Below are 16175 nucleotides of genomic sequence, written 5' to 3' on the forward strand. Positions count from 1 at the left end.
ACAAAAACTCAATCAACTAAAGTATCGATCATTAGCCTTCAGATCGCTTTCAATTTATCCATTGTACTCATTATTGATTACCTTGGAGGAAATATTTGATTAAATTCATCCGACCAATGATTATACAAATGATATTAATGTAACTAGGATGGCTATTTTCACGATTGAGTAATGACGTTTTAATTGAAATGTTTAATTTATTTTTGATTAGATTGTTTGTTTTTTAAACAATGTATTTTGAAGCAATTAAGAGTTTGATTTATCAATTTTAATCCACGAATTAACCAATTGCTACTAATAGATGGCGTCGATGGCCAAGTTAAGGAATTAAATTTTAGTTTTTCAAATTTAGCGGTGAAATTTGGAGCTAGTAAGTTACTATTAGTAACCGGTTAGCCACAGTTACTTTATGCTAACCGAGATTAAATAATAAAATTTAATTAAACTCAATTTGTTCATGAATTATTTTATCATTGTTATTTAATCTCTGTTTGAGGTATCTATTTATTGAATTGTTCAACGTTAAAGATGTCTTAAATCAAGTCTCATCATGGATAGTATTGATAAAATGTATGGCAATATCCTTTTTGATACTGAAAATGTGATTGGTGAGGCCAAGAGTAAAGCTGTTTTGATTGAAAAAGTTTTAAATGATCTCAAAAACCTCAATAATGAATTTGGTAAACGTAAATCATCATTGGAACCACTGTTGGAAGACATTGAACCACAGTTGAATCGTCTTGATGAGCTTAAGAAAATCCGAAATTTATTGGTTAAATTTCAAACGTTAAAAACTCTGCACATCAATCTGGAGAAGTTGGATAAACTAAAGACAATCAAACAAAATGAAGTCGAAACTCGATTGATGAGCAGTGTAGATATTTACAAGCAGCTAACAAAAGAGTGGAAATCTTTAGCCAAAGTTAAAGATGACAACCCATTCAAGCTTTACTTGAAGGAAATGATAATGTATTGGAACGAACAGATTCGAGTCAAAATTGAGCCAGTTTTTGAGTCTATCTTAAAATCTGTTGGTTGGCCTATTTTAAAGTCTAACTTATCGAGTTCTGTTGCAGAACCATCACTATCAAATGAAAGTTTATTCAGGTTCAAGCAATATTTCATTGCTCTTCTTGAATTGGATGTGCAACATTTATTCAATGACAAAGAAATCTTACCAAATCTGAATGATGGTAATTTTTTCAATACCATTTCAATTTGTTTACCCCTTCAGCTGATGGTCAAACCACTTCGCAAAAGATTCACGTATCATTTCATGACTAATGTTCGAACTAATCAATTGAGTAAAGTATATAAATATCGTCATCTCTTTATAACTACTTTTCGTTCGGAGGCTTAATCAACCTTTTGTTCATTTTTTTCTTAGCCTGAATGGTATTTAACTCAAATTATGAATTGGATTAAGGATCACGAAAATTTCCTCAGTGAACATGTTACGGTTCTATTCAAGGACCAAGAGACTGAATTTGCATCGCTGAAGGTAATTTGGTTTATTGACATTTCTGGATGGACTTTCACATTAGTTTTTTGTTTTATTTTTAGATTCAATTTACCTGTGCTTTGCTTGAGCTTGCAGCTGACAAGTTGGCCAAAGATCTGACTAAACTGTCTGCTGATGACAAACTTTTTTCTCATGCTTTCGATGAAGTTCTATTAACGCAGCGAGAATTGGAAGATATCAATCAAGATTGGCTCTCATTGTTTCGTGAAAATTGCAACCTTCTGAGTTTATTTGCTGTTGAACCTTACTTTACAAGACTTAGAAACATTGAGCGTAGAAGTATGTAATTAACAGAAATTTCTTATTGATTTGAATAATCAAAATGATTATTTCGTTTATTAAAAGGATCAATGGAATACATCGAGACAATAATATCTTCTGAAACGGCCTGGAGTCCTCTAGTTACTTCAATTGATGATGAAGACGAAGATGAAGATATTCTCAAAGTACCAGAAATTGCAGACAATTTCATTTTAATGTTACAATCCATCACAGGTTTGTTCATTTTTCTCATGTTTTAAAGATGAAATACTAATATATCTCTCAATTCAATTTCAGATCGATTCTCTCATTTATCAAAAATCAGTCACCAATATGCATTTATTGTTCTTGAACTTGAAATGTTAGCAGATTTCCATTTGCGATTATCACAAATTTATCGTTCGCTCGACAGCGAAGGACTTAATCAGTGGCCCTTTACTCAAAGATTTTTTTCAATTATAAACACCCTTAATTATGTTATACTTTTGCTTAACAATTGGAAAAATCTTCCGGTTAGTGATCTGAAAATAATTCTATCTAAATCGAAGTCAATTTAAATTTACTAATTCTGTATAATTTTATCTTTTCTTTTCGAAGGTCTTTCAAGACATGTCTGAGTTCTCGCTGAAGGATTCAATTTTTGAGGATTCTCTTTCCCTCTATAATCATATGGTTAATGAGATGAAGAAAAGAATAGTTGACAGTCTCATGAAATTGATAATGGAAAAAATTAAAGCTTACGCATCCTTAAGGTAAATTTCCTTCATCCGTTAATTTCTTAATCACAAATTTTCCTTTCATCTCATTTTCAGATGGCATTGTTTTACACTTTTGGATGATGACATGCAATATATTTCTTATCAATTGTTTTACTTGATTTCTAAATCACTTGAATTATTGAAAAGAAAGCTTTCCCATAACATTTTAGAAGAATTGATTGAAACCATTGCCGATTCCATTAAAACTGCAATAATGAAAGAAGTAATTTATAATAACAGTTTCAATGGTGAAGGAGCTCAACAATTACATAGAGATGTCAATATTAATTTATTTTCAGTGTTCAGAGTTTATACTCCTAATCCTGAAAGTCTTATTATTGAGTAAGTAAAGGAAAAAATGATTATCTCTAGCGTATAATTTGCACGAATTCATTTCCATCAAATTTTAATTCTATTTTTATACTTTTTCTCATAGATTGGTCGAAGCTTGTCAATTATTAAATTTGGCCAAAGGAAATTCTCTTTTATTACAAGACACGCTAAGAAAAGGAAATGTTTCTGATGATATATTGAAAGATTTTAATGTTCATCATTTATCAGCTAAAGTTGCTCACAAAATATTATCTAAACGACTTTACACTTGAATTGAAATGCTGAATGGCTTGTAAAATTGATGCTGATATCTAATTCATATCCGATAATTGGTTTTTATTTAGTAATAAAATTTCTACAAAAAAGTCTATTTTCTATGTATACTGACCGAATCTAATTTCGTGCGACATTTGATAATTCATTTCTTCTATTTTTGCCTTTAATTCTTTCGCTTTATCCAAATCTTTAGGCACTTCGTCTCCTTTCGATAGCATTTGATAAGTATTGTGACAGCAAATGTAGTTTGAATAGTCACAGCCAATTAAACCATATTCAAGAGCTTTTTTCACATCTTTTGGTATACTTTTTTCACCAAATAAAAAGTATTCATGAAGAGTCTGACAAGCTTGAGGTAATTTTAGTTTACATGCTTTATCCAACATTTCTATCGCTTTTTCTGGCTCTGGTTTAATATCTTTTATATCGTTAGTTTCATTATTAGCTCCCGCTAACATTTGACCACCATGATAACACGATAGGGTTGGATCTCTTGGTGTTAATCCTTTTGTGTCATAACAACCTTTTATCCAATATTCTCTGGCTTTGGTATAATCTTTCTCCACTGCCTTGCCATAAAAATGGAAAGAAGCTAATCTATCACAACATTTAGAATAATTCAACTCGTCACATCCCTTTTTGTAAATATCAGCGGCACTTTTGAAGTCAAATTTCTCCTGTTCGAACCACTGGCCAAGTAAATAACATCCTGAATCAGAAATAAAAAATGAAAAAATAAGCACAATACAAGGTTGATTTTTGTGAATTTTATATCACTTACCTTCTGGATCTTTCTCGTGAATACAGTTGAATTTATATTCAATTCCTAAATTCTCGATGAATTCAGCGACTTCTTCAGCAGTTTTTAATAGACTGGACATTAAACCAACGAAGTCAACTATTAATTATAATTACAAAAGCAATATAGCAATGTTCTCATACAAATCTTGTAATATCTTGTAAAATAAAGACTACCAGTCATGTGTTGAAAGTAAACATGCTTACATAAAATTGTCAGCTGTAACTTGATTCACATGCTAATAACTCAATCCAACAGTGACCGTTTAGTTTGTACGCTCATTCAATATTGGTGTAAATTTTGCACAGAATTTCGATTTTAATAATTAAAAGTAGGATTACTTCGATCAGATTCTATTGTGAGATTTGTATAATTATTTAGTCCTCTATGTTAGAGGCTCTATCATTTCATTGATTTGTTTTTTATTGACTAAACTTACATAACGATAAAGGCATATTCAAAATGATTGGGTTATAAAATTTTTGAACGCGAATCAAGTTTTTCAGGTTGAGTGCCAGTGAATTGAAACTAACGTTGACCAATTGATTCGTCATAGTAAATACGAAAATTGATCACATAGAATAATCAATAGACCCAAATATTTAACCATTAAATATTTTACTCCACACAAAAGGGGAAATACGGTTCACTTGTTTATCTCTGGTTTTATAGCAACAGATACAGATACAGTATTGATCCGATTCAGGTATTAGAGAGTAAGCCAGTAAAAAATACCATAAATTACTTCAATCATAAAAGGGTAGAAAATGACATTGATATCTTAATATATCCAATATAAAAAGCAAAGGGTCCTTCTTGAATCCAGATCCCACGCTATCGATCCCGATTAAGGTCCTTGAAAACATCGGAATGGACGTATTGAATTATTATTACTATTATTTGCTATGTTGATCATTTGGTGTGAAGGAAAGTATTATATCATGACAATTTGGGCGTAGTGTGTTTGCCATTAGGACTTCTGGAACATACCAAATGTTGAAATATCAATTCTGATAAAAAGTCAGCAATGTAATGCTATTTTCTTTTATCTTTTGATTATTGAACAACCTTCACGCATTAATTCCTTTTAATTTTATTTTCTCCTTTCTAGAGCAATAGTATCTCATATTGAATGTTATTTTTCAATGCACCTAAAGTAATCTAATAATGAACTGATTAAATGTTATTTTGGTAAGCTATAAAAACGTTTGCTTTCTAGTTGAAGTTTTCATTTTTCAACCAAAACTGGATTTTTATTATTGAGGATTACAATCAACCGTCAATACAACTACCAAAATGCTTGATGTTTCAACTGTTCTTGTCACTGGGGCAAACCGAGGACTTGGTCTTGAATTTGTTCGTCAACTAGCTTCATCTGAACCTAAAATCTCGCATGTTATTGCCACATGTCGGGACCCAGAATCTGCTGAGGTAAGAAATCAATGTTATTCCTTCCTACGTTAAGTTACACCTAAAGTAACTCTTTGTGATTTTCATTTTTATTATCATTTAGGAATTAAAATCGTTAGCCAAAACCAACGATAATGTTCATATATTGAAACTGGAAGTAACTGATTACAATTCCTATGACGCCTTCTATGCTGAAGTTGAAAAAATTGTTGGTGAATCAGGTTTAGACCTATTGATAAACAATGCTGGAATATTAATCCCTACACCTCTTGATGCAGTCACACCCGAAGAGTTCATGAAAAATTTCGAAGTCAATGCTGTCGGACCTTACGTATTAGCCAGAAAATTAACTCCTCTCATCAAAACTTCTCAACGAAAGTTAATTGTTGCAATCTCATCTACCGCTGGAAGTATTGAAAGAAGTAGTGCAAGAATGGGAGGTTTTCCTGCTTACAAGGCCAGCAAGGTAAATTGAACATTTATTCAGGTTTTAATCGAGCCCAAATCACAAACCTATGCCACAAGAACAGAGTATTTCCCTACCTAACGTTAAAACATTGAAAACGGGAATATTGAAGGCTTCTTTGATTCTAATAACAGAAAATTGATATTTTATAAGAAACAATATTTTTAATCGCAATATTTATCGTTCTTTTCCAGGCTGCTCTTAATATAGTTACTCGAACCTACGGTGATCATGTCAAGAAGGATGGTATCATAAGTGTAATGTTCTGCCCTGGTTGGTGCAAGACTGATCTTGGTGGACCCAATGCAATGCTTGAAACAGATTTCAGTGTTTCCAATATGATAAAAACCATCTCGACTCTTAATGCTGATTCTAGTGGATCCTTCCTTAATTATGAAGGAAAGCCAGTGCCTTGGTAGTCATCATATTACAATTATTAAAACTGTATTGAAATTAAAGTTTCGATAATCAATAATAAAACTCAATATTCAGATACTGACAAAAAATCGTTTACTTTATTTAAGATACAAAATAAGCCTTGTTTAACATGTTCGCATCTAAAATTAAAGAGTCAAGACAGGCATGAAAATAACCAGAAATGAAGATCCTCAACTAGATTTGAGACTCATCACTGACTATTTGATCATAAACAATCTAAAAGTAAGTATAAATAGTCAATTTAGGTTTGCGGAAGGGAAGCAATTCTTCGGAAATGTAGTAATTCTGAGCAATCTTGCTATTTATCTGAAACTTTACCGGGATTCCCCCAACAGCTAAGATAAAGCTTGAAATTCACTACAATATTCCAGATGATAGCTAGACACCTTGGTTTATTGATTGAAACAAATCTAGATATTACATTCATTTATAAATGATAATAAGTTAAAAGTTTGATGTAACATTTGTTGAAATTTCACTAATTGAACAATCCAAAAGTGCCTTGTTCAGATCAGTTCCATTTGAGTTTTATATAATTATCTAGTCCACTTTAATACAAGCTATACAATACATTTCATTGATTTGAGTTGTTAATAAAAAGACAAACAACACAATTGTCACATTTTATGCACACATTGAAACAAAAATGAGTGACAAAGGGCGAAAATTGCTTTCTTTCAGATTTTGATTATGAATGTTTGCAGAGTCATAAAAACTGAGTCCTTCAGTGCAATTGAAAAGTTTCTCATATCCACAGTTTTCGAGAAAATCTAGTTCGAAGCTGAAACTTTGATCGCTTTTTATACAGCTATGGAAGCAGATTTTTTCATGAAACTCATAGTACTGATGTAACTTTTGATTATCAATCAGAAAATGTACTTATTCAGAGAAATAAAACTTTTCTTTTTCTGTAAAACCAATTAGTTCGATTTTTAGTTGAACTGACCGCATTCGGTGACCATAAGAGTTAGCGAGTTGAAACTTATTACTTGTCTATGAAAACTGTTGGCTCACATCATGGGTTAAATACTTTTTTCAATTTAACAACAGTTCTCTTGATTTTGCCCATTGGCCTAAAAACTTTAAACCTTAATATTTCGAGAATGGCATCAACCACAATCATCATTCTTTCACCAAATTAATTCTTTATTCATTAATATTTTATTTCAATTCAATAAATTTCCATTAGCGCGTTAGATCATGGTTTTTGGCTGGAAAATGTACAAGCAACAACTTATTTAACAAACTAAACTCATCACAACCCATTTCTTGGTAAATAAACCAATTTTCTGGTTAAAATTGCAAATTAAATGCAAAGAGTGCTGTCAAAAGCTCGAAAACTTGAGTTGAAACTGGAGACTTAGAGGGTTTGTAGAGGCATGAATCCTGAGTATATTAGTGCAATCCAAAAGTTTCTCTTATCGATAGTTTTCGAGAAAATCTAGTTCGAAGTTGAAACTTTGAACGCTTTTTGTACAGCTATGGAAGCATATTTTTGCATGAAACTCATAATACTGATATTATGATTTATAGTTAACTTGAAAACGCATTTTATTGTATGAAATAAAGTTTTGTGATTCTGTAAAACTGATAAGTTCGATTTTCGTTTGAACCTAGCTCTTCCTGAGGCCGTTATAGTAAGAGAGCTCAAACTTAGCATTCGGTAATGAAATTTGATGATATGCATCATGGGTTGTGTACTTTTTTCAATTTAGCAATAAATCTCTTGATTTTGGCCTTTGGTCTTAAGACTTTGAACCTCAATATTGCGAAAATGAGTCCACCTACAATCATAATTCTTTGACTGGTCATTGGATTTCATTGGTGTCTATAACATGAATTACTTAATACATAAGAAAATCTGAGTTTATTCATTTAATAACGAATATTCTTCTTACACATCATGTGTAACCATTTACTTTTGTTATCAAATATAAAATCTTACAACCTAGGTAATGAATTGTTATGGCTTTTTTTGTGGCCTCTTGAATAATCTATTGATTGCATATACCATAGCCCATAATAAAATCCAATGATCAGTCAAAGAATCATGATTGTAAGTGATGCCATTAACGAAATATTACGGTTCAAAGTTTAAAGACCTAAGGCCAAAATCAAGAGATTTATTGCTAAATTGAAAAAATTACACAACCCATGATGCATATCAACAAATTTTATCTCCGAATGCTAAGTTTGAGCTCTCTAACTCTAACGGCCTTAAGAGGAGGTTGGTTTAAATGAAAATCGAACTTAACAGTTTTACAGAAACACAAAAGTTTATTTCATATAATAAAATGCATTTTCAAGTTGGCTATGAATCATAATATCAGTGCTATGAGTTTCATGAAAAAATCTGCTTCCATAGCTGTACAAAAAGCGATCAAAGTTTCAACTTCGAACTAGTTTTTCTCGAAAATTATGGATAAGAGAAATTTTTTAATGGCACTGAAGGACTCATTTTTTATGCGTCTACAAACATACAGAATCAAAATGCGAAAGAAAGTAATTTGCGCCAGTTTTTGCCCATTTTTGTTTCAATGTGTGCATAAAATGTGACAATTGTGTTGCTTGTGTCTTTTTAGTTGTTTTCTTAAGCATTTATTGTAAATATCATTGTGTTTTCTCGCATAAAGTTCCGTGGGTTTGCTTGGTTCGACCTAATAAATTGAATAATTGAATTGCATTATGCAAACTTCATACTTGAGCTTCTATTCAGATCGAAACATGACAAAAGTCGTGTTATTAAGCAATTTGGTCGCATTTACTTGTAAAAGTTTACATGTTAGAGTTTGAGTGGTTTTGAACCAAATCTAATACTTTATTCAAACCTTAATTAATATCAATATTTGCTCTCACAAGTTGATTATTGACTTTGGTGGTCCAAATAAGACCTAACCTAAGCCCACCCAGTCTCAACTCTCGACACGAAAGTTAAAGCGTTTGCATAAAATCTTTTGAGTAAAAGCAAAATGATTTTTTCAAAACTGTGGATCTGAGAAGTTTTAAATCGTACAAATGGAATCAGTTACCATGTCCCTACAAATCAATAGACATTTTCACTCGTTGTACCCATTTGTGCATAATTTTGATAATGTCTTTTTAGTAGCAAATATTTATTTGGTTTCATCGCTAAACTTGCATAGTTAGCAAAAGCGCATTCAGAATGTGTTTTCGATTGAATCCAAGTAAGACTGCGACTTAATATGGGCAATCGATTCGTCATCCAATTATTAACTGGTATACATTGTATAATAAATAACCAAATTGATCAAACACTTAATAAAATCAAATATTGAACCAGTCAACATTTACTCGTCATAAAAGGGGAAATACGGTGCAATGGTTTATCTCTGAATTTTATAGCAATAGATACAGTATTAGTCTGATTCAGGTAGAACAGAATAATCCATGAGAAAATACCTTGAACTACTTCTTCACAATCATTATAAAGCACTGCTATCAAATATCCAATATCTCAGTGAATAAGACTAACAATCTTGATAAACACCGACAATTTAACCCTCCGTTGCTACTCTTAAAAAAAGTCACAAATATTCTACTCTTGAGACAAAACTGTCCGTAGCCTTAACTGTAGTAAAAACAAATGAGAGCTAAAAGTTGTAAAATGCGGGGTGGCGGTGACCCTGACCCTAACCATAGACCAAAATTTTGTTTCTTATTTTTTATTGCTTTGTCAACTTATAAATAACTTCCACATATTGGTTGTTTTTGATCGGTGTTTTCATCCTTTCTAGTACAAAAGTATCTCAATCTAACTGTCACTTTATAATGTACCTAAAATTATTTATGAACTGATTAAATGCTAATTAGATCAACTTTTTCTAGTTGGAGTTTTATTTTTCAATCAAACTGAACTTAACATTTATATTATTAAGGATTACAATCAACTGTCGCAACAACTATCAAAATGCTTGATGTTTCAACTGTTCTTGTCACTGGTGCAAACCGAGGAATTGGTCTTGAATTTGCTCGTCAACTAGCTTCATCTGAACCTAAAATATCGCATATTATTGCTACTTGTCGAAACCCAGATGCTGCTAAGGTAAGAAATCAATTTTATTCCTTTCAACGGTAAGTTAAATTAAAAGACAACCATTAACTCTTTGTGATTTTATTTTCATCATCCTTTAGGAACTGAAATCAATAGCCGAAGCAAACAACAATGTTCACATATTGAAACTGGAAGTAACTGATTACAATTCCTATGAAGCCTTCTATGCTGAAGTTGAAAAAATTGTTGGTGAATCAGGTTTGGATTTATTGATAAACAATGCTGGAATAGCAATTCATACGCTTCTAGATGAAACTACACCCGAAGAGTTCATGGAAAATTTCGAGATCAATACTGTCGGAACCTTCATGTTAACCAGAAAATTAACTCCTCTCATCAAAGTTTCTCAACGCAAATTAATTGTGTATATTTCATCCACCGCTGGAAGTATTGAAAGGGCTAGTGCAAGCTTCGGCTATCCTGCTTACAAAGCTAGCAAGGTAATGTTGAATATATTTATTGAATTTATTCTGATTGCAAATAATAAGTGGTTTAATAATACTTGTTGCTCATTCTTCTCCAGGCTGCTCTTAATATAGTTACTCGAACATACGCTGATTATATCAAGAAAGATGGTGTCACTAGTGTAATCTTCTGTCCTGGTTGGTGCAAGACCGACCTTGGCGGATCCAATGCAATTCTCGAAACGGATTTTGCTGTTTCTAGTTTGATCAAAACCATCTCGACTCTTAACGCTGAAAATAATGGTTGCTTCCTTAATTATGAAGGAAAGCCCGTGCCTTGGTAGTCATTTTTGACTATCGCAATTTTCAGAATAGATATTTATTACAATTGTTGAAACTGTAGAAAAATAAAGTTTCGATTCATAAAAAAATAAAACAAAATTTTTTTGGTCTAACTGGGAACCCAATAAGTTTTGTGAGATCGTGATTGTGACTCTCAATGCGAAATGTTTTTTCTGACTTATTATATTTGCTGTCTCACGACAATTTTTTTAATATTTTCACATACCAGATACATGTAATATAATTTTTGGTAATAATAATATGGCCTCTATCAAGAAGGAGTGATCTACACACCGTGCATTTCTTCGAATTTCGGTCTGATTTTTTTAACTATCAATATTAAATAATCACTATCAATAAACTTGATTTAATTTTCTTTATTGAGATATAACCCAATGAAAATGACGAATTGCGAAGCCCCCCGAACAGTTTCAATCAACTATTTTACGAGTGATGCAGTATCAACCAGTGCGGTAAGAGTTGACTACTAGAACCAACAACATTGAATAATGAATAAATTTTTAATATTAAAAACAATAAAACTTTCTAGTAAACTTTGCTTAACAACTTTGCATTGATTTTTGCGAAATAACTCTTTGAATATAACAAAACTGCAAACGAAATGAGTATTTGAAAAACGCTGAGCATGGTTATAGCGTAAATATCGGCTAAGCCATAGTCAAAAATGTCTACCAAGGGACAGTCTTTCCTTCATAATCAATGAAGCAACCATTATTTTCAGCATTAAGAGTCGAGATGGTTTTTATCATACTAACAACGCTGTCAGCTGTCTCAAGCGGTGCATCGGGCCCACCTAGGTCAGTTTTGACCACACCAGGGAAAAACATTACACTTATGATACCATCCTTCTTGACATGATCACCGTAGGTTCGAGTGATTATATTAAGAGCAGCCTAAAGTTAAAAAAGAACGATTAATATTGATGATTAAAAATATTTGTTATAAAATATCTATTTTCTGTTATAAGAATCAATGAAGCCCTACTTGAATCCACATAACCATACCTTTTTTACAATCCAAAGGGATATGTTTTCACGAACTAAACACCACCCTGATTCACACCGTCCGTCACTACTACCGATTGCATAGTTAAGTGATAAACTTTACCTGTGGCTGGTAAAATTAAATTATTATTTCCTAATACACATCACAAGATTTACTAAGTCCTTATTACTGTCAATTTGTTAAATATTTCATTTTTCAATGTTTAACATTTTGTATGGGAAAATACTCTATTCTTGTAATTTAGGTGTTTGGTTTGGAATTTTGAGGATGATGTGGACTCAATTAGGAGCCGAATGAATATTTCAATTTACCTTGCTGGCCCTGTAAGCAGGAAACCCTCCATAGCTTGCATCTGCACCTTCAATACTTCCAGCGGTAGATGAGATTGCAACAATTAACTTTCGTTGAGAAACTTTGATGAGAGGAGTTAATTTTCTGGCTAACATGTAAGGTCCGACAGCATTGACTTCGAAATTTTTCATGAACTCTTCGGGTGTTACTTCATCAACAGATGTACGAATCAATATTCCAGCATTGTTTATCAATATGTCCAAACCTGATTCACCAACAATTTTTTCAACTTCAGCATAGAAGGCGTCATACGAATTGTAATCAATTACATCCAATTTCAATATATGGACATTATTGTTTACTTTGGCAATTGATTTCAATTCCTAAATCACAAAAAATTATTTCAATGTTTCGAATAAATATCAATAATTTCTTACCTCAGCAGTATCTGGGTCTCGACAAGTGGCAATAATGTGCGAGATTTTAGGTTCAAGTAAAGCTAGTTGACGAATGAATTCTAGACCAATTCCTCGGTTCGCACCAGTGACAAGAACAGTTGAAACATTGAGCAACTTTATATCGTTATTTCCATCGGTATAATTAACGGCATTTAATATTACCTCGGATTGATTAAACTCCGATTTATATTCAACATCACTTGCAAAATTTGAAGCCAAACAGGCTAAAAGTATAATTGAACGAAACATTTTTTTCGATGAAACGATTATATTATCGATCAACTGTATTAAAATCAATTGTTTTAATATTTTGACTGTAGTCAAATGTTGGTTTTAATTCTCAATAATAACAATATTGAGTTTTGAGTTGGTTTGATTTGAAATATGAAGGCTTCAACGTTTTCATAGTTTACGCAAATAACATTTAATCAGTTCATAATTAGATTATATCGATTCGAGTAACATTTAATCAGTCCATTAATAATTTTTGGTACATGATAAAGTTGATTTTTTGACTTTTCGCAACTTTAAACCAGTTTAATCCAGTTAAAATTAAATCACGTTCTCGGTCGCCCATGATTATTTGTTCAATTTCAATAAGAACAATGATAAAGTTGTATTGTAGTGATTAAACATATCATCATATGATATTAATATTAGGGTGTATTATTCAATATTTTTGATCTTTTGTAAAATCCAGTGAGGAGGCATTTGCTGATCGTATTAAAATTTATCGGTGTTTTAGCGATCAGAAATCTTTAACTTTGTCGCATTGGCAATATTTGCATGTACTATTTGGCATGTCTTTACTAGCTTGCAGAAAATGGCCTCGAATTCGTTAGAAAAGACGAAAACTGTCAGACTTTGCGAGAGGCTGGTTCTATTGAATATGATGTTATGCTGAATAAGTCAAGGAAAGAAATTTAGCTCCGAATACAGTGAAGTACCAGTAATTGCGACTAAATTTATATAAGACCCCTTATCTAGGTTGTTTACATTCAAATATTTGAATAAATGTGATTATAATCATTCGGTTTCGGCGATTTTTAACATAAACTTTAAAAAATTAGAAACTCTTTCAAGTGTTCACCTCAGTATCTGGTCAAAAGAAGATCTTAAACGAAGCTAATTAGATTTTTGCAATGACCTGTACTAATTAGCAAACATTTGCTCGTATAATAGCTTTTTTGCTATTTCAAGAGAGTCGCAATTACTGGTACTTCACTGTATCTCTAATTCTAGTCTAAATCGGGTGAAATCATCAAAAAAAGTAGCTAGTCGTTCTGGAATTAATCTGATGGAGTTTATTCGATCAAATTTTACTATTGTACTAGATGAAGAATCAATCAAACGATGAACCAGAACAAGAAATAATTGATCAAACAATCTATACATCTATACATCTATACGTCGATACATCTATACAATATAACAAGTTAATTACGATTTAATTCCTTCGGAACAAAAAACAAGTACACTGACGGAGATACAGCACATTGGCGGAGATACAGCAAAAAGTATAAATTTTGCTTGTATTCTCACATATTTATTTCATTAAATTTAAATTACAGCAAGATATATAAAATGATTGTTATCGTATTTCTAACGATCAGTCATAATCGTGGGTTCCACTTGTTTTATTTAATGCTTCAATTTTTATGCCACTGCAGTAGATAATGAAACAAAAAAATTATATCTGGGGTTTGATGAAGATTGCTGTGAATTGATTCAACAAGAATTTTAGTTGCCACAAACATAAATCGATTGTTTTTGTACAAATATTGTAGGACTCAGTAAAGTATCTGTCGTCCCTATAAAACGTGAAATTTCGCAACTCATTGGACAATGATTTTAAACGATCAAAAATATTCATATCCACTCGGTCTGAACGTCCTAAGGATACTTCGCACACACGAACCATCTCAATATCATCAATATAAGCGTCCAGTAAATTTTGAAGTTCCTCTCTATCGAAACTGGAGCGTAAATTCAAATGCAAGTAATCGAAGTTAGGAACTTCCATGTTATGGCTAACATCCTCCATAATGCCAACGATTTGCGAGTAATTTTCTAAAACGTCACCGATTTGAGTGTTATTTGAATCCATAGCTTGCAAAAGTAATTGTAACGATTGATCAGTAGTATTTAAAAAAGTTTTTGCGTCTTTGCCAATCGATTCTCTTTCGTATAAAGTCCTGACTTGATCGATTCGTCGATTTACCAATGAAGTTATCAATAGCTTCGGTATATCTTCATGAGGATATAGACCTTTAATAAATTCCAACTCGCGTAACGTTAAGGATAATGACACATTGATCACAGCAACTAATTTAAAATGGATAAAGATGTTATAAGAAACGGAAAAGTCAAGAAAAAATGCACAACTTACATAAAAAGATGAGTCCGATCGTAGCTTTCATTCTGGTTAAAATCAGTTCGTCAATGTTGAGCTTACAAGTCAATACAAGTTAAACTGTTTCAGAAGAACATGAAAAACTTTAATGAATTGAACTGATCTGAGCTCGTCTTTATATCTACCTGATTTGTTCAATCATATCATTGATGAACAACTTATCGCTACATCTATCATTGTTGCTTTGTTTTTTTATTCCAACTTTAAAACCCTTCAAATAACATTTAATCAATTCATAATTAGATTATATCGATCCAAGTAACATTTAATCAGTACATGAATAATGTTGGGTACATTATAAAGTTGCTTTGTTTGCTATTTTGCAACCTTCAAATCATTATAATTGAGGCAAAGTCGAATTACATGCTATGACCGCCCATGATTATTTGGTCAATCTCAATCAGAACAATAATAAAGTGATTGAATTGAGTAAAACGATATGATTAAACGATAAACAACAATGCGTCAAACATTTGAAATAGTGTTATCAAAGTAGTCGATAACACAGGCCATCATCTTATGATTGACTATCAAATGAACCCATGTCAATTCATGGATCACCATTAATATCACGAGTTATAATAATTGATTGTTGCTCATTATCGCGACCTTTATTAATGTCATCCAGTGAATATTATATAGCATAGATACATGTTATCTGCCAATTATAAAGATATTATCAAGAAACTAGAATAATTCTGAAAAATCCAGCCTATATAACAACCTTGAGCATGACAATGTTTTGAAAATGGAACGGATTGATTATCAAAAGTTACATCAGGAAAATGAGTTTCATGAAAAAATCTGCTTCACTAATCGAACAAAAGCGATTAAATTTTAAAATTTGGACTTGATTTTCTCGAAAACTGTCCAAAATAACACAAATGGATCCAGTCCGTATACCTC

General features: G+C 31.9%; 5 protein-coding genes across 5 annotated transcripts; 2 read left to right on the top strand and 3 right to left on the bottom strand.

Moving 5' to 3' along the window:
• Positions 1 to 407: 407 nt before the first annotated feature.
• Positions 408 to 3244, top strand: Rint1 (RAD50 interactor 1). Its single transcript, XM_015932026.3, has 8 exons — positions 408 to 1309; positions 1388 to 1501; positions 1564 to 1801; positions 1868 to 2017; positions 2081 to 2295; positions 2381 to 2535; positions 2596 to 2883; positions 2978 to 3244. Exons 1-8 carry the CDS (start codon positions 551 to 553, stop codon positions 3144 to 3146), a joined length of 2088 nt encoding a protein of 695 aa, XP_015787512.2. The 5' UTR covers positions 408 to 550; the 3' UTR covers positions 3147 to 3244.
• Coa7 (Cytochrome c oxidase assembly factor 7) lies at positions 3190 to 4114 on the bottom strand. The gene is made up of 2 exons (XM_015932028.3): positions 3932 to 4114; positions 3190 to 3859 (listed from the first exon to the last, which is right to left on the bottom strand). The coding sequence occupies exons 1-2, from the start codon at positions 4029 to 4031 to the stop codon at positions 3249 to 3251; spliced, it is 711 nt and encodes a 236-aa protein (XP_015787514.2). The 5' UTR covers positions 4032 to 4114; the 3' UTR covers positions 3190 to 3248.
• A 1076-nt stretch (positions 4115 to 5190) lies between these two features.
• On the top strand, positions 5191 to 11186 carry LOC107364582 (uncharacterized). The gene is made up of 7 exons (XM_089266010.1): positions 5191 to 5380; positions 5463 to 5825; positions 6020 to 6243; positions 10110 to 10114; positions 10160 to 10326; positions 10416 to 10775; positions 10859 to 11186. The coding sequence occupies exons 1-7, from the start codon at positions 5246 to 5248 to the stop codon at positions 11081 to 11083; spliced, it is 1479 nt and encodes a 492-aa protein (XP_089122136.1). The 5' UTR covers positions 5191 to 5245; the 3' UTR covers positions 11084 to 11186.
• Positions 11187 to 11583: 397 nt separating this feature from the next.
• LOC112539117 (uncharacterized) lies at positions 11584 to 13300 on the bottom strand. Its single transcript, XM_025161366.2, has 3 exons — positions 12836 to 13300; positions 12419 to 12781; positions 11584 to 11995 (listed from the first exon to the last, which is right to left on the bottom strand). The coding sequence occupies exons 1-3, from the start codon at positions 13103 to 13105 to the stop codon at positions 11771 to 11773; spliced, it is 858 nt and encodes a 285-aa protein (XP_025017134.2). The 5' UTR covers positions 13106 to 13300; the 3' UTR covers positions 11584 to 11770.
• A 1043-nt stretch (positions 13301 to 14343) lies between these two features.
• Positions 14344 to 15383, bottom strand: LOC107364585 (uncharacterized). Its single transcript, XM_015932008.3, has 2 exons — positions 15246 to 15383; positions 14344 to 15181 (listed from the first exon to the last, which is right to left on the bottom strand). Exons 1-2 carry the CDS (start codon positions 15274 to 15276, stop codon positions 14547 to 14549), a joined length of 666 nt encoding a protein of 221 aa, XP_015787494.2. The 5' UTR covers positions 15277 to 15383; the 3' UTR covers positions 14344 to 14546.
• Positions 15384 to 16175: the final 792 nt, after the last annotated feature.

This window comes from Tetranychus urticae, chromosome 1 (assembly GCF_039701765.1).
Source record: "Tetranychus urticae isolate SD_2017Ah chromosome 1, NJAU_TeUrti_SD_1.0, whole genome shotgun sequence".
Classification (NCBI taxonomy): Eukaryota; Metazoa; Arthropoda; class Arachnida; order Trombidiformes; family Tetranychidae; genus Tetranychus; species Tetranychus urticae.